The 16676-nt window shown below is 41.4% G+C and overlaps 1 protein-coding gene across 3 annotated transcripts in view; it reads right to left on the reverse strand.

The window, feature by feature from the left end:
- The window catches only part of KITLG (KIT ligand), a 95269-nt gene that overhangs the window by 51643 nt on the left and 26950 nt on the right, over nucleotides 1–16676 (reverse strand). For all 3 annotated transcript variants that reach the window (XM_025192289.1, XM_025192288.1, XM_006036046.2), the window contains exon 2: nucleotides 6566–6679. In XM_025192289.1, coding sequence (XP_025048074.1) covers nucleotides 6566–6679 — 114 coding nt within the window. The remainder of the gene's footprint in view (nucleotides 1–6565; nucleotides 6680–16676) is intronic.

Raw genomic sequence — 16676 nt, forward strand, 5'->3', positions numbered from 1 at the left:
TCGTTGTTTTGCGGTAAACAGTGGGGGTTTGGTTGGGGGGGGGGGGGGGGCTGTTTGTTTTTTAAACATTTGCAAGAATGGCTCTGAGAGTGCTGAGCACCCACTAATTTTTTTTCAGTGGGTGCTTTAGACCTGGAGCACCCAGAGTCAGCACTTATGTGTGAAACATTTCCACTCAAAGCTGTGTGTTTCCCTTAAGTCAGCTTTATTAAAGAAAAAAACAGAAGAAAAGAAAGCCAGGTGATTTGCTGTACAGAATGTATATTTTCCAAAAGTCTAAAAATTTGTTTCTATAGCCATGGAATTACTCTTTTATGAGCTGAATGAATGGATTTAAAATTCCCCTGTCTTTTCCCACTGATTTAACAAGAAAAAAAACCCATAAAAATATTCACTCAGCTCCAAAAGAAAACTTTATTTAAATAAAATAAAGCTCAACGTATGTTTTCTCTAAAAAAGAAAAAGCACTCTTGCTCATTTAGTTTTTGGTTCTAAGAGCCTTTTTTAAATATATTTTTGTGTTGTGATACTAGACTTAGACTCCAAAAATATATCTATACCACAACGAAGAAAAACTTACTTAGAGAAAATGGCTCTTGATAAATTTCAAAATCTATTTTGCCTGACCCTGCTTTCCAGAGATGCTGATGACTAAATATCTACTAATCAGTGTTACTGGATCTGTCTCTTTCAAATCTGGTAAGTGTTCTCCAGACAAGTGTTTAATTCTGCTCTGGCCTGTTGATGTAAACACAGACTAACACCACTGAAATTGCAATCACACCATAAAATGTGGTCATGAGTCTATTGCTGAATCTAAACTTGCTTGGTCCAATATCCCATATTCTCAGACATAACTAGGATGTCACATTCATTTGGCCCTGTGGGTCAAATGAGTGGCATGAGACCAGTTCACAGGCTAGGTCACATGCCACATGCAGCGTGGGTCCTGGACTGGCCAAGAATATTTAGAAATACTATTTTGAATAACCTTGAGAAGAGTGAAGTTTCAGTAATTGAAGCCAGAAAAGAATAATACCCAAGCTATGCTATCAAAAGGCCTTACCTGAAAATGTAGGTTACTGGATGGATAAGAACTGGATTTTAGAGATGTTAGTCATAAAAACAGAGATTTACAAATATTCTGAAAATCAAGTTTCAATTAAAGGACACATGGTCAGATCCAAAAGGGACTCGGATACCTTAAACAGGCTTTAGGTGGACTTTAGCTACAAGTTCAAAAACCGTGATCCAAGAAATCCTCACTCAGAACTGCCTAAGCCTGGAGACACCTTCTTGTTTGGCTTGAAGGTCCCCAATGTGCCTGCATTTGCAGCTGTGTGTGTGTTTTTGCTTCCACCACTGTTTATGCACTTACGTTACGTGGATGTTGAATAAAAAAAAGAAGCAAAAACAAAACCAAAAGTAGTCCTGGACCACTGGCCAGAACTCAGCACACACCTCTCCTATCAGAGGGTCCTCATGACTGGGCTACAGAATCAAGTTCCCTCTTGCGCTCTTTCTTCCAAGTCCTGTGAATCATGTGGGTTTTTTTTATCCTGCAGTGATACAAGCTTCAGCCAGAAAGGTAGAGAGTGCCAGGCCTAGCCTATAGTCTGGTGATTACAGTACGCTTGTGTAACATATGGGTTTGAATCCCCTCAGGAAGATGAAGGAATTATACCTAGATCTTGCTATCAGAAAAGAAAGAGCTGTGACCACCTCTCCTGTTTTAAGGATGTCAAGCTCTGGATTCTGAGTGGATAGTAGTACCTGGCCAAAGTTCCAAAGAAGAAGCAGGAGTTTAGATACTGCTCTGTGTCAATGCTTTCTATTGACCAACTCTAGGCGACTCACCCCACAGTAGGAAGACTTTTTGGATCACCTTACAAAGCACTGAACAAGATAGGAATCCTAGGTGCCTAATTCTGGGTTCTGGAATCTACTTTGGCAGGGTGGGGACATGGCAACACCCAAGTGCATCATAGGTGCCTAAAGCCTTTATTGGATCTAGCCCAGAATCAAAGATGACGTAATGATTATGAGTCCACAGAACTGGAAGAATGGTGTTGTTCTCCAAAATGATAGAGGGTAGGTTCTGAAGGACTGATCAAGAGCTCAGTTTTGGCCTTGCTCAACTGTTGTCTGGACTTTCAGAATGACAATGTGAAAAATACAGGCCAGCACAGTAGACCAGATGATGAGAGAGAAATCACATATCTACTGGTAAGTTATCAACATAAAGGGAAACTGAGTCAAAGTTGTGATTGTGGATATAAGAACCTGGAGCCAAAATAGAGATGGATGCTATGAGGAGCCTAAGGACAGATTCTTGAGGTGCAAAATTAAATGAAACTCCTAGTCAAGTGGGATTAAGGATAGTATTTAGCCATTGTACACTAACAGTAGATGAACTATGAGCAAAATGGATACACTTATACATGTAGTATTATCTTCTGTGTCATCCTGGATACTACAATTTGTTTTTGAGGGAAAGGAAAAAGTTCCAATAGATAACCTAGCACTTTCTAACAGGTTCCTTTGGACCAGCAGAGAATCCAAATCATCATATCTGATCATTTAGGCTAGTTTTCTATCCAATTATAATTCTTGTAAGTCTGTTTCCTCTTGCAACTAATCAAAGGGATTTCTCATTTCAATTAATATAATTTTGCTTCAAACTACAGAAACATTGCCAAATATTTATAGTAAGTACAAGATGAATAGCTTGTAATTGTGCCTGAACTGAAAGCCAATCAATAATTCTTTGAAGTACTTACATTTGTATGCTTTAATGATACACTATCTCTTTATCATACAATTTTAATAACTATAAAAGAAATTCAACAAATCATTAAAAAGCTCAGGTTTCCAAAAGAACTGCTATCACTCCACCTCTGAGCCACTCTCAAAATGGAATCACTGACTCTCCTGAATCAAGTCTTTCAGACTTTTCTGGAGGGAAGGTAAATAACATTTAAAATTCTTAACCCATTGAATTCAGTGGCAAACCCCCAGTTATTAACTTTAATGGAGCTAAGATGTCATCCATAATGCACTGAACAAGTAACTTCACAACTGAATGGAATCAGTAGAGTTTAAGAATTTTCCATTAAATACTGTACTTTATTAATACAGTAATTTGAACAATCAGTGCACAAATGTGAATAACTTTGCCCTCATGTCTGATTATTCTAACACAACACTATACTACTACTGTAAGGCTAGTGGTACTTGAGCTCTAAACTATTGTTATGCAAGCACATAGCCTCAGTATAGCAACAGTGTGCAGCTCTCAATGGTGTAATATCTTTAGAAGTGCACAACCACTGTGTAATCTAAGGAGGAAGGGCTATACCAATCTTTATGTCCTGCTACCAATTTTTGTAACCTTTAGACTTGTGTAGATTGTCACAACCCAAGGGTGTGATTTTTGTTTGTGTGCACTTCGGCACTGCTAAATTATTTCCTGCCACTCGTAGCTTTCTTTGCAGGGTGCATTTCTTAGTTGCAAAAAGAGAAATGCACGGTGTAAGGAGTCCCCGCCATTCGTATGCGGATTTGTGTCCCACTATTGGCCAGTTCTAAATTATTCCTACGTGGCAGCTAGTGATTGGCCTGCTAGCCGTATAAGAGGCTTGAGCGGTTTCCGCCCAAGTTGGAGGACTCCACGACTATCAGGAGGAAGAGAACTTCACGTCTCGTGAAGATCTCTAAGCGCTGCGGAGCCTATCGGACCCAGCGTGTACCTCAAGAAGGCTATAGGGGTCTGATCAGCCTCTTGCCTCTCCCCGTCGCCGCCTGATCCCTCGACGTACCCTTCCCTGCGTGCAAGTTCCACGGAGCCTAGCAAACTTCGTGTGAGTGTATTCAGAGCTCTTTGCTTTGAGTTACTTTCTTCGGTTGACACGACGGGCTCGCGGTTTAGAGCTTTCAACCGGATGGGCTAGAAGGTTCACGGGAAGGAACTCTAGTCTGCCTCTCTTCTTTTCTGCCTGTAACTGCAACTCAAGCAAGTTTTCCTGCCTGCACTGCGACCATCTTCGGTGTAAGTAAAATAATCTTAAATCAACTGCTAAGCGTCCATGCCTAATTCTAGCATGTCGCCTGCCTTCCCCGACCCGGCGTGTCCGGGCTGCTGGCCACAGCCCGCCGCGCGAAAAAAGGGCCTCGGACTGCTCCCAGCCCGCACATAGATAATTACAGACATCTAAATGTCCAGATGACATAATGAAACTGAAAATGTTTCAGACTATGTACAGTTAAGCAAACTGGAGAAACCGAGAATAGGGGGAAGAAATGTTTCTCTATAATAATATCTAGGGTTAAATTCCATCTGTTGTTTAGGCACCAGCAACAACCCATTTCTTAGACACAGGCACCCTATCCATATATCTCTAGGATATAGCCTTAAGGCATTATCTGTAACAGATTTACATTTTAAAAAAAGCAGGCTGATTTTTTTTTAATCTTAAAATTTCCTTTTAAGATGAGTACTAGCAGGAAAAGCAGAATGTATATTCCACTGCACATTCACATAATCATGTACACTTTTATCAATTTTAAGCCACATATTATTATACTTCAAGACAAAAAACATTTGCTCCATCTGAAAATACATGACAATTCATAAAAACTGGTGTTGGCTGTCATCCAAATAATCTCTTATTGTGCCTACCCCCCATAATCAGTTCTGTTGTTTAAAGTCACTCTTACAAAATTGTGAAAACAAAGCAGAATGTTCTCTGAACAGATGAACTATTATCCTGAATCAACACGTCAATAATTTGGAATTAGGTTGAAGGGGACAGTTATAAAGGATTATAGGAAAGAAAATAAAGGAATACACTTGGTGTCAGCACATCACAGATGACCTAATTTTTTTTTCTTTGGACATTTTTATATTAATCAGGCACAAAGTGAAATTAATGTGACACTGGAGTCTAATCTGATGTTTCTGACACTGCCTTTGGGTGTGAACAGAAGTAACAACTAAATTGTTTTAAATACCTTTGAAATGTTTCCAAGAGCCAGCTGTACAAACATACATGTCCTTTGAAATATTCCAAAAAGCAGCTGAAGGCTTCAAAATAATACTGCTTGAAATGAGGTACTATTTTGAATCATTTCAGTTCTTGTTATATGTGCACAGGGACAGAAGATCCATAGATCCTGCAGAATCCCACAGACTGTCTTTCTTCCTCAACTCTATAGGCAAGGAAGGAAGGGCAGTGTTGACAGTCTGGCAGTAGGACTGACAGAGGACTGGACTGGGAAGTCAGAGATGCATGTTCAAACCCCTCAGACAGGGGGATAGTGGGCAAGTGGCATAGCCCCTTTGCTGTTGGAGCTAAAAAGAAAGGAGAGCTGCCCTCCTTTTACTCTAGTATCTAACCCCGATTAAATCATGGGTTTCAGCCTAGCTACATTTTCATAACATACATGTCCAGAATGGGCCTGTGGACATAGCTCTGGACCTGCACCAGCAAGTACACAGCCAACTGTGCATACTCGGTCTATGCACTGATGTTTGTGTGTCCACATTGCAAAACAAACAGAAATACAAGCTGTATATAAGGGCCAAAAGGCCACTTATGATGATTGAAAACTGTCCTGTAGATCTACAAAGGGAAACAGAATTCTGCCCTCTATATATCCTTAGCTAAATATTGAATTTGTGAATAATAATTAAAATATAGGTTATTTTCATGTTTAATGTAATTAATTTCTAATAAAATGGCAGCCTTTGAGAATGAAGTCCTGCCTAACCAGAAGATAGATTCACAAAGGTAGTAAACATTATTCCTCATGGCTGCTACTCTTTAGTTATACCTCCCTTGTGACCAGGATCATATCTGGGAGTGAAAAAGATCTATTTGATCATTACTAAACTGTCTGCTAAGACACAAATACATCTTATGTAAAGTGCCTTTTATGGACAAGTTTTCTTCAGAAATTGTGAATAATTTATTCCAGCAAAGTCTAGTAACTTTCAATGACCAATCCAGTTCCCATTTAAACCAAAGACCCATAGGGGGATGGGAAAGGGAGAGGAGGGGATGATACACTCGGCTTGCAGCTTGGCATAGGGATCACCACAGAATTGCCTACTGGAGACTGGACCGAGCCTAGGTGGGTGCAAGTGCGGGGAGGGAAGCTTAGCATGAGGCTCCTGGTGAGGGGAGGGACTATGGAGGTCGGTTTACTCGTGAACATGTTTCTGGCTGTAATGCATTAGGAAAGGGGGTAGATTGGTATTTGGCTCCCCCTGCTGGAATTTTCAGGGAATTGCACACAGTCCTTCATTCAAAAGCTCATAGTATGCAAACAAACCCAATGCACCAAAATAACCAAGTTTAACATTTTTAAAGTTTGTTAAATTAATGAGGATTAAATGCCGTGGCATGTACAAGCACCCAAGAAGTATAAAACTTAAAGTTGGATGGGAAACCAATTAGCTCTAATCAAAATGTTTATTTACTTTCATTTCCTTAATATCATGGTTTCTTTAGATACTTACCATTGCTTAATATTTAAAGAAGAAATTAAAAGAAAAGCCACTTACCAATATTGTAATGTCATTCACATCATCTGTCACTGGATTCCCACAGGGACTATGAGCTCTGACAAGTGGATTAAGTAGGAGCAGCTGAAGATAAAAGCAAGTGATAATCCAAGTCTGCATTAAAAAAAAGAGAAAAAGAATATTTACCTGATAAGCACCATATTCAAAACAATTCTAATTAAAGCTAGCAATAGTAGCTTTCATATATGAAGTTTAGCAGCAATGGTATTTTTATTTGTGTATTAGCAGGCTAATGTAACCCACAGATTCTAAATGCACTAGAGTGTGAGCCAGTCAGTTTACTTTATTATATAACCTCCTTGTATTGTTGTGCCCCATAATATTCATGACTAGGGTTCATGCATTTAATTGATTTGAATCTCTCACCTCGTGAGCAGTAATGGGAAGATTATTTCTCAGACATCTGCTTTGCAAAGTTTCACTGGGCTTAATGCAAATATATTCACTAGTTACCTACTGTTAATAGGTGAAATCACCATACTTCATGGATTTTCATGTCAGTATACATATGACAATTTTCTTCACATAATAATAATAATGCCACTGATATTTAAGTTATCCAGTGCCTAGGATCTGTACATGTATAAGATGGAGTCAGTGGATGTTAAAGTACAGCAAGACAACTGGAAAAAAAAAAAGTTCACAAAAACTGACAGCCCTGATATAGTCTTCACTGGACAGAGAAGCATAATCACACCCAAGAAGTTCAGGGGTATGTCTGGACTTCTTGCAAGTGCTGACATGGTAATGTACTTATAATATACTTATTCTCCTCCAAGAATCTAGGAGACTGTGTCCTGCACTGGTAAAAGCTGGCCTTCATGCACTAGTACATTCTCTAGTTAATTACCATTGGAACCATGGGAATACTAAGCAGTCTATGCTGAGCCTTGTGAGAGAGCCATCAAAAAACTCCAAGTGATACAGAATGCAGCAGCTTGTCTCCTCTTACTCTGAATGCACGAGCCCAATACCGGATTTGCTTTGCTGGTTTCCCGCAGAATGACACCTGATGTTTAAACGCTAGTACTTAATGTTCAGATGCCAGTGATTTGGCCAAGTAGACTCAAAGAATTGATTCAGACTGAGACTTAGACAGCTGGTACAATGGAATGATCTACTGCAAAAACTGTCTGCTTGGGCAGGATACTGAGGCTTCACGGGGGCAGGTCTAAGACTATGGAACTTGCTCTTGTAGGAACAAAGCTGTGCACACATCTTAGCAAACTCTTCAGGCTTCCTTAGTCTGCCTGGAAACAGGCAGCAACAGTGCCTAGTTCAGCCCTGATTCACTGACCCAGACTGCTCATAGTCAGCCTGTGTTTCCCTGCAGCACAATGTAGGGATTGTGAAAGTGGTGTGTTCTGTTCTCTGCTGGAGCAGCAGAGTCCAGCAAGTGACACACTGTCTCCCAGGGTGGGGTGATGAGGGTGGGAGAGAGGGATGCTAGAGGATGATGTTCTCTTCTGAAAGAAGCCATGGCATATACAGACATTTACTCTCCCAGAAGAAACTAACCCTGGTTGTTCCCAGATAATTTTTATTCTGAAGCAGCCATTTTTACCCTGGGAGAAAAAGCCTGAACATCTGTACACTTATGGTTTCTCCTGGGAGAGCAACGACTCTCCCAGGAGAAACTGTCTGTACGAGGCCAAAGACTCGCATTTAATCTTCCTGCTTTTTGTGCCAAATGTAAAGTTCACTTTGCTTTTAGGCAGCTTAAAGTGCAGTTTGAGTTGAAAAACCCTATACTGATGAATATTCTCTGCAAAAAATCTAAGAGAGTGGGTTATACACAAGAAATATTAAGCATTTGTTTCCTTCATCACTGGAAGCTGATCAGAGTGATGACAGTAGTGAAGGAAGCTAAATCAGATCATGATGGCAACAATTTTATAAAGGGCTGCTTTAAAAAAAAAGAAAAAAAAATCAAATCACTAGCTTGAGGGGAATGTCAGCTAACCATTTGCTTTATAGCAGCATTTCTCAACCCATGCATTACAACCCAAAAGTAGATCACAAGAATATATGAAAGGGTTGTGAACAAACTTTAAAAAATAGATCAACAATCTTTAAAAATGTATTCTCCTTGAAAGGAGAAAAATATGGGAAACGGTTGGTTCCCCTTACAGGCTGGCAGAGTTCCAGTCTGCAAGGGGCTGTGGGAAGTGGTAGGAGAGAGATAAGGCATGGGGTGCCACATGCATGTATGCATACACACATGCATGTGGCAGCCAGGCAGTATGAAGATCAGCTCCCACAGCTCCCTGCAGGCAAGTCTATGGGGCAGGGTGGTGGGGGCACAGAAGGGGCATAGATGATGCGTCAGATCCCCCTGCCTTGGTTACACCTTGTGCTGCTGGAGGCCTGGCTGGTGTGGGGGTTCCAACAGCAATTAATTTCACTGTCCCATTTTACCTTCCTGCACCGTGTCCCGCCCACTAGACCATGGAGGCAGATCCTGCCCATGCTGGTCCAGCTAAGCTGCATCCCCATGCCTACTGTGGATGCCCATGTCCCCCCATGCTCCACACCCCCTTACCCCATACATTCACCCCTGCCACACACTGGGGGGCTGGGGCCTGCGGGCAGGGGGCAGCAGGTTGGGAATGAGGAGCACCAGCAAAGCCAGCGGGTTGTTTTCTATTTTAACTATTTATTGGGTTGGGACCGGCCATCTATGTTTACAAATGGGTCCTGGTACAAAAAAAGATTGAAAACCACTGCTTTATAAGACATGACAAATAGTGGTGCAAATATATATGAGGGAGACTGGAAAAAAAGCAGAATATGATCATTGTATCCCAGGTATCTGGGAATGTGCTCTTTAGCTTTTCTAGCCAAATTAAGCTGCATTTTAAAAGAAGTTTCTAGTCCAGCTGCAGCAGGGACAAGGCAGCCTTCAAGCTGGGAGCACAGAAAATTTTCAGCTTAAGCAAGTTTCCAGCTGTTACAAGTTCTGTCTTTGTCTGGTTTCAATGTATAGGTATGCCAAAGCATCAGGAGGCGGGATCAAGGCATGAGATGCAATACTGAAGAGCAGACAAAAGACTCAGTAACAGTGGGTGGCCCTATGTCTTGTGCATTAGAATATAATGGCTAAATAGGTAGAGCAGCAAACTAGGGTTTAGGAGAACCAGCTTCTCTGCTTGGCTTTGCCTCTTGCCTACTGATGACATCAGGCAAATCACTTCATTACTGGTGCCTGTTTAACTATTCTGTCTTCCCTTTAAAATTTCTTTTATCTTCTGATTAAGAAAAACACTGCGTAAGTAGATGTTATTTTTCTATGAGTGAAAAACACATTCTTCCAAGGTTTTCAGGTCTTTTTTTATATTTATATAGGCAAGAAAGAAAAAGTTGCTAATGAAGATATGCTGTGTTTAGACCGGATGATTTCCATATGCAGTTACTTCTGTTCTGAGGTGAGGAGGATATGTACAAGACACAAGAATTAGCTGCACATCTTCTACTGCTGTTAGATTTAATGGAAGGGGTATGCAAATATCCTGTACTGCTTTGAAGCTCTGCAGCTGTCTACTTACCAGTCAGCTATGGGATACCTGCTGATAAGTGCATATTGGAAAGAATGAGTAATGGATATGTATGGTGGGAGAACCAAGAATAAATACAAATAAATATCTGGAACAGACACAAAACTTTAATTTTTGGCACCCTTCGCAAGTTGGGGGACTAAGGAGCAAGTGCTTACCTCCTGACAGAGGGGCTGCTGTAATTGTGGGTGCAGCGTGATATACTGATGTCTCAGCGCAAGCTTCATCAACCCGGGCTGTTGTGGCAGCAGCAGTGTGGGCACCCTGGGGGCTGCCATTGTGGTAGCCCCTCTGAACTGGTGCCTGGGACTAGTGCCCTGCTTACCCATGACACATTATGCTACTGATCTAGCGAAATTGTTTTGCTATCCTTATCTTTTTTGTCAGAAAAAAATATATGTTCTCTGAATATTTTTGAAGGATATAAAGAGTTAATGAAATTAGCTTTCAATATTGACTACTCTTACTTTTTGTTGTGCTTGGTTACTAGACGTCCCCCTATTTTTTTTACCTAAGAGTCAGAGCAATTCTATTTCCTTCTTCTGAAAGCTTTGTATCCTGAATATGCAAATTCTTCCAATAAGAAGAGAAAAAAAAAACCTGAGAAGGCTTTTAATGATTGGACTAGAAGAGATCATTCAGAGTAAATATTCAAGTTACACACTTGATCATGTTATGAATGATTGATTTTATTGCTCTCATGCCATAAAACAGCTGTGTCTTCTGCTAAGATGCAGAGACTTGGCTTAGGGCCCAAAGTGCAGATGGACCATCCTTTCCAGTAGCAGGAGAATGAATGATCTATAACATTTAAGAAGGATAAACAGCTTTCCCTGACCCTGAATGGGCATGCCTCAGTGTTTTGATGCCCCCTGCATAATATAGGAACACTAAAACTGTGTTATGCTAGTTAAATATATAACAATCTCTAAAAGGACAAAAAAGTTAGGGGAATACCGAAGTTGCAGATAAGTAAACTTTGGAAAGTCTAGTCAATTCCAAAAGTCTATCTTGTAGTGATACATAGTTCATCATAACCACAGGCAACCTGTTATCTCCTTCCAATAGGGGGAAAAGAATAATCAGACAACTAGCAAAGAATGATAACAGCAACAGCAAAAATATAAATGCAGAAGCAGGGTGGTCTACACTACATCATTTTAGTGTCTACAGATTAAGTTGTTCAGCACCATACAGTGCTCTACAGACCTGTCCTCAGCAAATCATGTTAATCTTGGGATAAGTTAACAGTTTTTTAACCATGTTCCTGGAAGAGTTCAAGTTCTATTAACTGAGAATGCTGCATATGATTTACCCTAAAATGGCTGGTTTATCAGGGTCAGATAATTTAATTCCTCAGGCTATATACAAACATTCAAAAAGCCTGAGGCAGAATCAAACCAATCTATGCAGGTTTCTCTAAGCTATGTAGATTGGATTGTGAGTGAGCAGAACCCATGTTCACCCTTCTTTGGGGGGAGGTGGGGGAGGAAGGCAGGCACATGTGTGAACTGGCTGAGGCCAAAAGATGGGGGGTGCTCCTGCACACCTCCCTGCCTGCCAGACATTACAAAGGGCAGCCAAGCCCTGCTGAGCTTGAGCCATCCCTGATCAGGTGCGCAGCTGCAGGAAGTGGGGGAAGCCAGCACAGAATATGTCCTCAGCCCTGCCAGAGCAAGGGGAGGGGGAAAGCACAGGCCTCCACTGCATGGACCTGGCCTCTCCAGACCCAGCTAGAACAGCTGAGGCAGCCCACATAACAGTGGCTTTTCCCCTGCTGCTGCCCCTGCCTGGCTGGGCTAGCTGGATGGCTAGGCTACATAGGTCTACCCCTGACTAGTTGCAGCCTTTGGGCAGGGGGGCAGGGGAGAGGTGGGGCAAAAGGGAGCTCCTCATCATGGCCACAGCGCCCCCCCTCCCACTCAGAGGCAGCAACTCACAGGGGTGGAGCTATGCAGTGGTAGGGGAAAAGCCCCTGCCACATGGTCCTCCACCTGTGCAGACCCCCTGGGGGGGGGCAGGCTAGGGCCAGGGGCAGGAATTATGTTCACCTACCCTCCCCCTCATTGCCCTACCCACCTGACAGGTGCAGGAAGGACACAAGGCTGGGAAGCAGAGGCTTTGCTGACTCAGCTCTGACAGCTCAGGGGCAGGGCTAGCCCAGCCTGGCTCAGCTGGAGAAGATGACCATGGGCAGAGGCTAACCCACCTACCCTGCGAGGGGGAGGTTAGCAGGGGCTCCAATGGGGCCTGGGATGCTGGGAGGCTGAGACTTAACTTCAGTTGGGAAGGGATCTCTGACAAGTTCAACAGACCAATCTAACCTAAACTGATTAAATCTGATAACTACATCCATCCAGGCCTATCTTAAACTGGGTTCTGTCATTTTAAACCAGTCTATGCACACTACATTTCTGTTCTGTTACACATTTAGAACAGTTTCCAATTACTTTTACCAGTTTGTGTATAATTTCTGTACCTAGCCTCAGTCATATTTAAAACACATGGTAACTCCCATGTGAAGACAAACTGAAGAGGCAATATAACAGAGAGAAAGGAAGATGAAAACAATTCTTCTTACAAAATGTTTAGTTTATTCTAGGAGTGATGTTCATGCTTGCATTCTTGGCCTATAACTTCATTGTATCTGATGAAGCAGGTTGTTGCCTACAAAAACTCATGCCTCTCTGAGCCAATTAGTCTTTAAGATGCCACTCTCCCCTAACTTCTGCCTAACTTTACAATGGATGATGGATAGGGCATGCAATTCTTTGACACAAACATTTATAAAAGCATCAGAGAGCAGTGTCCTTACTCTCCTGGAAGGAGATAAATTATATGACACTGGTGAATGAATCAGAGCTGGTTCCTTGGTGCCAACTTCAAATAAAGCAACAGGAATTTAGCTGGAACAGGAGAGGAATGCCCAACATGTGGAGTGTCCTATTTTCTAAGAGTACTGGTAAGTAGGCATACTTGTCTATCTTGCCTCAAGAGCGGTAGAAAAGTTAAAAGGCATTCATGCCCTTCTACAGCTACTTTGGTGCTCTCTATTTCTGTTCTCCCCCAGTCTGTGATGGTCATACAGTTTACTTCCTGCCCATTTTATGAAAACTAGCCTAGAACAACACGAGGCAACAATATCACACAAGATAGAATACAGATGACTGACTTGACTGGGATAGCTGAGAAAGGTTAAGAAATCAGTTCTAGTACAAACAACCATGAGGGACTTTGGGACACTGCAGTGAGAAACATGGCCTAAACTAGGCATTCACTGAAGAACAAGTCGTATTTGACACCCTAACTCCCATTCTTTAATCATACCTTCACATCAGTGGTTAAATTGTATTAACACCTTAATATAAAACCTAACTCAATCTAAAAATTCTCAACAATTTTTCCTTAATAGAACCCCCAAAGGATTCAAAGTTCTCCAATAAATCACATATCACAATAGCAAATTGTCTTGGGTACTGGATGTGTTGTAGTTATTTGGTGGGTCTTCTTTCACCTTCCCACACACAAATGAACCAGCAAGTCCAACACTACCTGTTGAGTGTTTAATTTTGTTTCCCAGACGTTTTACATGCTACATCTTACACCAGAACAGAGCCTATGACCGTATAAAGTGAGACATAAGGAATGAAAGGATGAAGCTGCTATTTTTTATTCTTATTTTTAAAACAGCTTGCTTGCTACTTAACAATACTTGCCAGCTAAATACTTGAAACCACAACATTTTACACATGCATAGAATCATAGAACTGGAAGGGACCTGTACAGTCATCAAGTCTGGTTCCCTGCCATGGGTAGAAAGTATTGGGCTCAGATGAGCTCAGCAAGGTGCCTATCCAGCTTCGTCTTGAATACCTCCAAGGAGAGCAACTGCACCATCTCTGCTGGGAGTGAGTTCCAGAGTCTGGTGACTCTTACAGAGAAGAAGTTTTTCCTTATAGCCAACCTGAATTTACCCTCTGTTAGTTTATGCCCATTGGTCCTCATCCTCCCTTGAGATTCCCTCCCGAATAGTTGCTCTCCTAGTTCTTGATGCTCCCCCCTGAGGTATTTGTAAGCAATTATCAAGTCATCTCTCAGCCTTCTCTTCCTCAGGATGAACAGGCCCAGTTCCCAAAGTCTCTCCTCATAGGGCCTACCCTCTTTGTCCTTAATCAAATGGGTGGCCCTTCTTTGTACTCTGTCAAGTTTATCCATGACCTTCTTGGAGTACAATGTCCAGAATATTGTTCAGATGTTGTGCCAGCCAGTAAGCCACCACCCACTGTATAGTTGTGGTGAGGGTTCTTCCTACCCAGGTGAAGGACCTTGCATTTCTCCCTGTTCAACCTCATCTGATTTCATTCTTCTCATAAGTACAGTCTGTCAAGGTCCTCCTCGATCTTTGCCCTATTCTCTGGTGTGCCCACATTCCCCCACAGCTTGGTATCATCTGTGAACTTAATCATTGAACTTTCTACCCTTTCATCCAAATTGTTAATGCATATATTGAATAGCACAGGTCCGAGCACTGATCCCTGGGGGACCCCACTGGAGGCAGCCCTCAGGATGAGGCCATCCCACCGATCTCCACTCTCTGGGAGCAGCTTCTGAGCATGCATGGTAGCTGCTTAGGTTAAGCCAAGGATAATTGAAGGTCTTGAAAAATTTTCTGTAAATAATTGACAATTAGCTGCTCTTTCATTCCATGTCCTTCATACTAATAAAATGTTGATGTAAATGATATTAGAGGAACTGCACATTGTGAGTAATTTGGTACAGCTTACTGGGTGTGTCTTCATTAGTGCCATAGTTACTGCACATTAAGTTTAGTACTTGGATAACCAAGTGCTAAATAAATGTGTAGTTGTACCACTGCACAGGTTTTTAGTTACATTTACTGCACAATAGCCTAATACTACTGCACAGTAGTGTAATAGCACAGTTTTTGCCCAGCATGTTCTGTACTTGCTGCTTTTTGTGACTCTGTCTTAATGGTAAAATGATGCTGGGGTACAAAAAAAAATATGCATTAATGGATTTTCAGGACTTGGGCAAACTGGAAAGAATCATACTTAAGTGCCTAAGTTCACTTCGATGCTCAATGAGTGGAACAGAATCTGGCCCCAAGCGACTGTCTCACAGTCACACAGGATATCAGTGACAGGGCAGGAAACAGAACCCGAGTCTCACTGGTACCAAGCTGGTGCCTTTCCCCTGGACCATTCTCCCTCCTTCCATTAGTTAGAAGATGCTAAAAAAGGGAAGGGGAATATTTATTTATTTAATGGAACCATTTTTCAACTCCACTGGATTCAGTGAACCAAAGCTATGTATAGAATGCTTCAGTACTACTGATTAAACAAAACCAAAACAAACCAGATACATACTCTCCTAACACCTGAAATTATTTTACTTTTGGATATTTCAACAGTGGTGTGACAATAATACAGATAAAGCATTCATCATTAAGCAGTAAGATTTATTTAGATCTGTTACTTTTACAGTAGAACTATAGACATTTTGTTTAAGCTTTGTAATAATATGCAAGCTGCTTCCTCAAACATTCCTCAATTTCATTCATTTTTCTTTGGAAGATATTAGGGGTGCTTATGATCTATAATGGGAATTGACCCAAGAAATTACTTTTGAATCATTTTTCTGTGTGACATTAGAGTGGAACTTGCCACAATCTTATTGCAAAATAACAGTAGCCTAATTAACTTCATGATTATGAACATTATCCTTTAAATTACAACTGTGTTAAAATCAAGAGCAACTCAGTTCAAGACAATGGATTACAACAGCCTAAAACCTATTTAGTGGAAAGGGAAAACTATATTTTACATTGTGGGATGCCTTCCTTCCTTACTGCTGCCATTAGCTTCTCTAGGTTTCTGCAGACAGATGTGTCCCTCTTCCCTTCATAACAGGCACCACAGACATCACTCAGTGCCCTAAACATTGTATTATGCTTTTTACCTAGTTTAGGATCTGTGTATAATCAAAGTACTTCTTGGCACACAACCCCAGGCTCTTACGTTGCCTCAGTGGAACTACCTTTTCTGGTTCTTTTTGACAGACGCAGTAGTAGCAGGCAGCTCCAGCCAATCTGTTATTGCTATACATAGTGAGGTACTGCAGAACTGTACACAGGTACAGTTCTGTACATGTGCCTCACTTCCTGTTAATATACCTCATGAAGAAGATGAAATTGAATATAAAACAGAATTTTCCTTATAGGTCAGTACTGTCAAGGCATTTTTCATGATATTTTTATAACATAATTAATGTATTAAAAGTATTCCATTTCTCTATAGACTACTAAAACAAAATATTAGTGTGTCCTTCACAAAATTTCTATCTGTTCCCAGAAATGCTCCACGTCCACTCTTTAGTCTCACATGCCAATCAGGGATGACGGCAATTTCCTTGCATATCAAATATGCTCTGGATAACTGCCAGAAAGCCTAGCCAGAAAGCTTTCCAAACATTGGAAAACTAAGTTACCAAGAGACAGGTAATTAGATCTGCAGCTG

The sequence above is a fragment of the Alligator sinensis genome, unplaced genomic scaffold (genome assembly GCF_000455745.1).
Source record: "Alligator sinensis unplaced genomic scaffold, ASM45574v1 scaffold1076_1, whole genome shotgun sequence".
NCBI lineage: Eukaryota > Metazoa > Chordata > Crocodylia > Alligatoridae > Alligator > Alligator sinensis.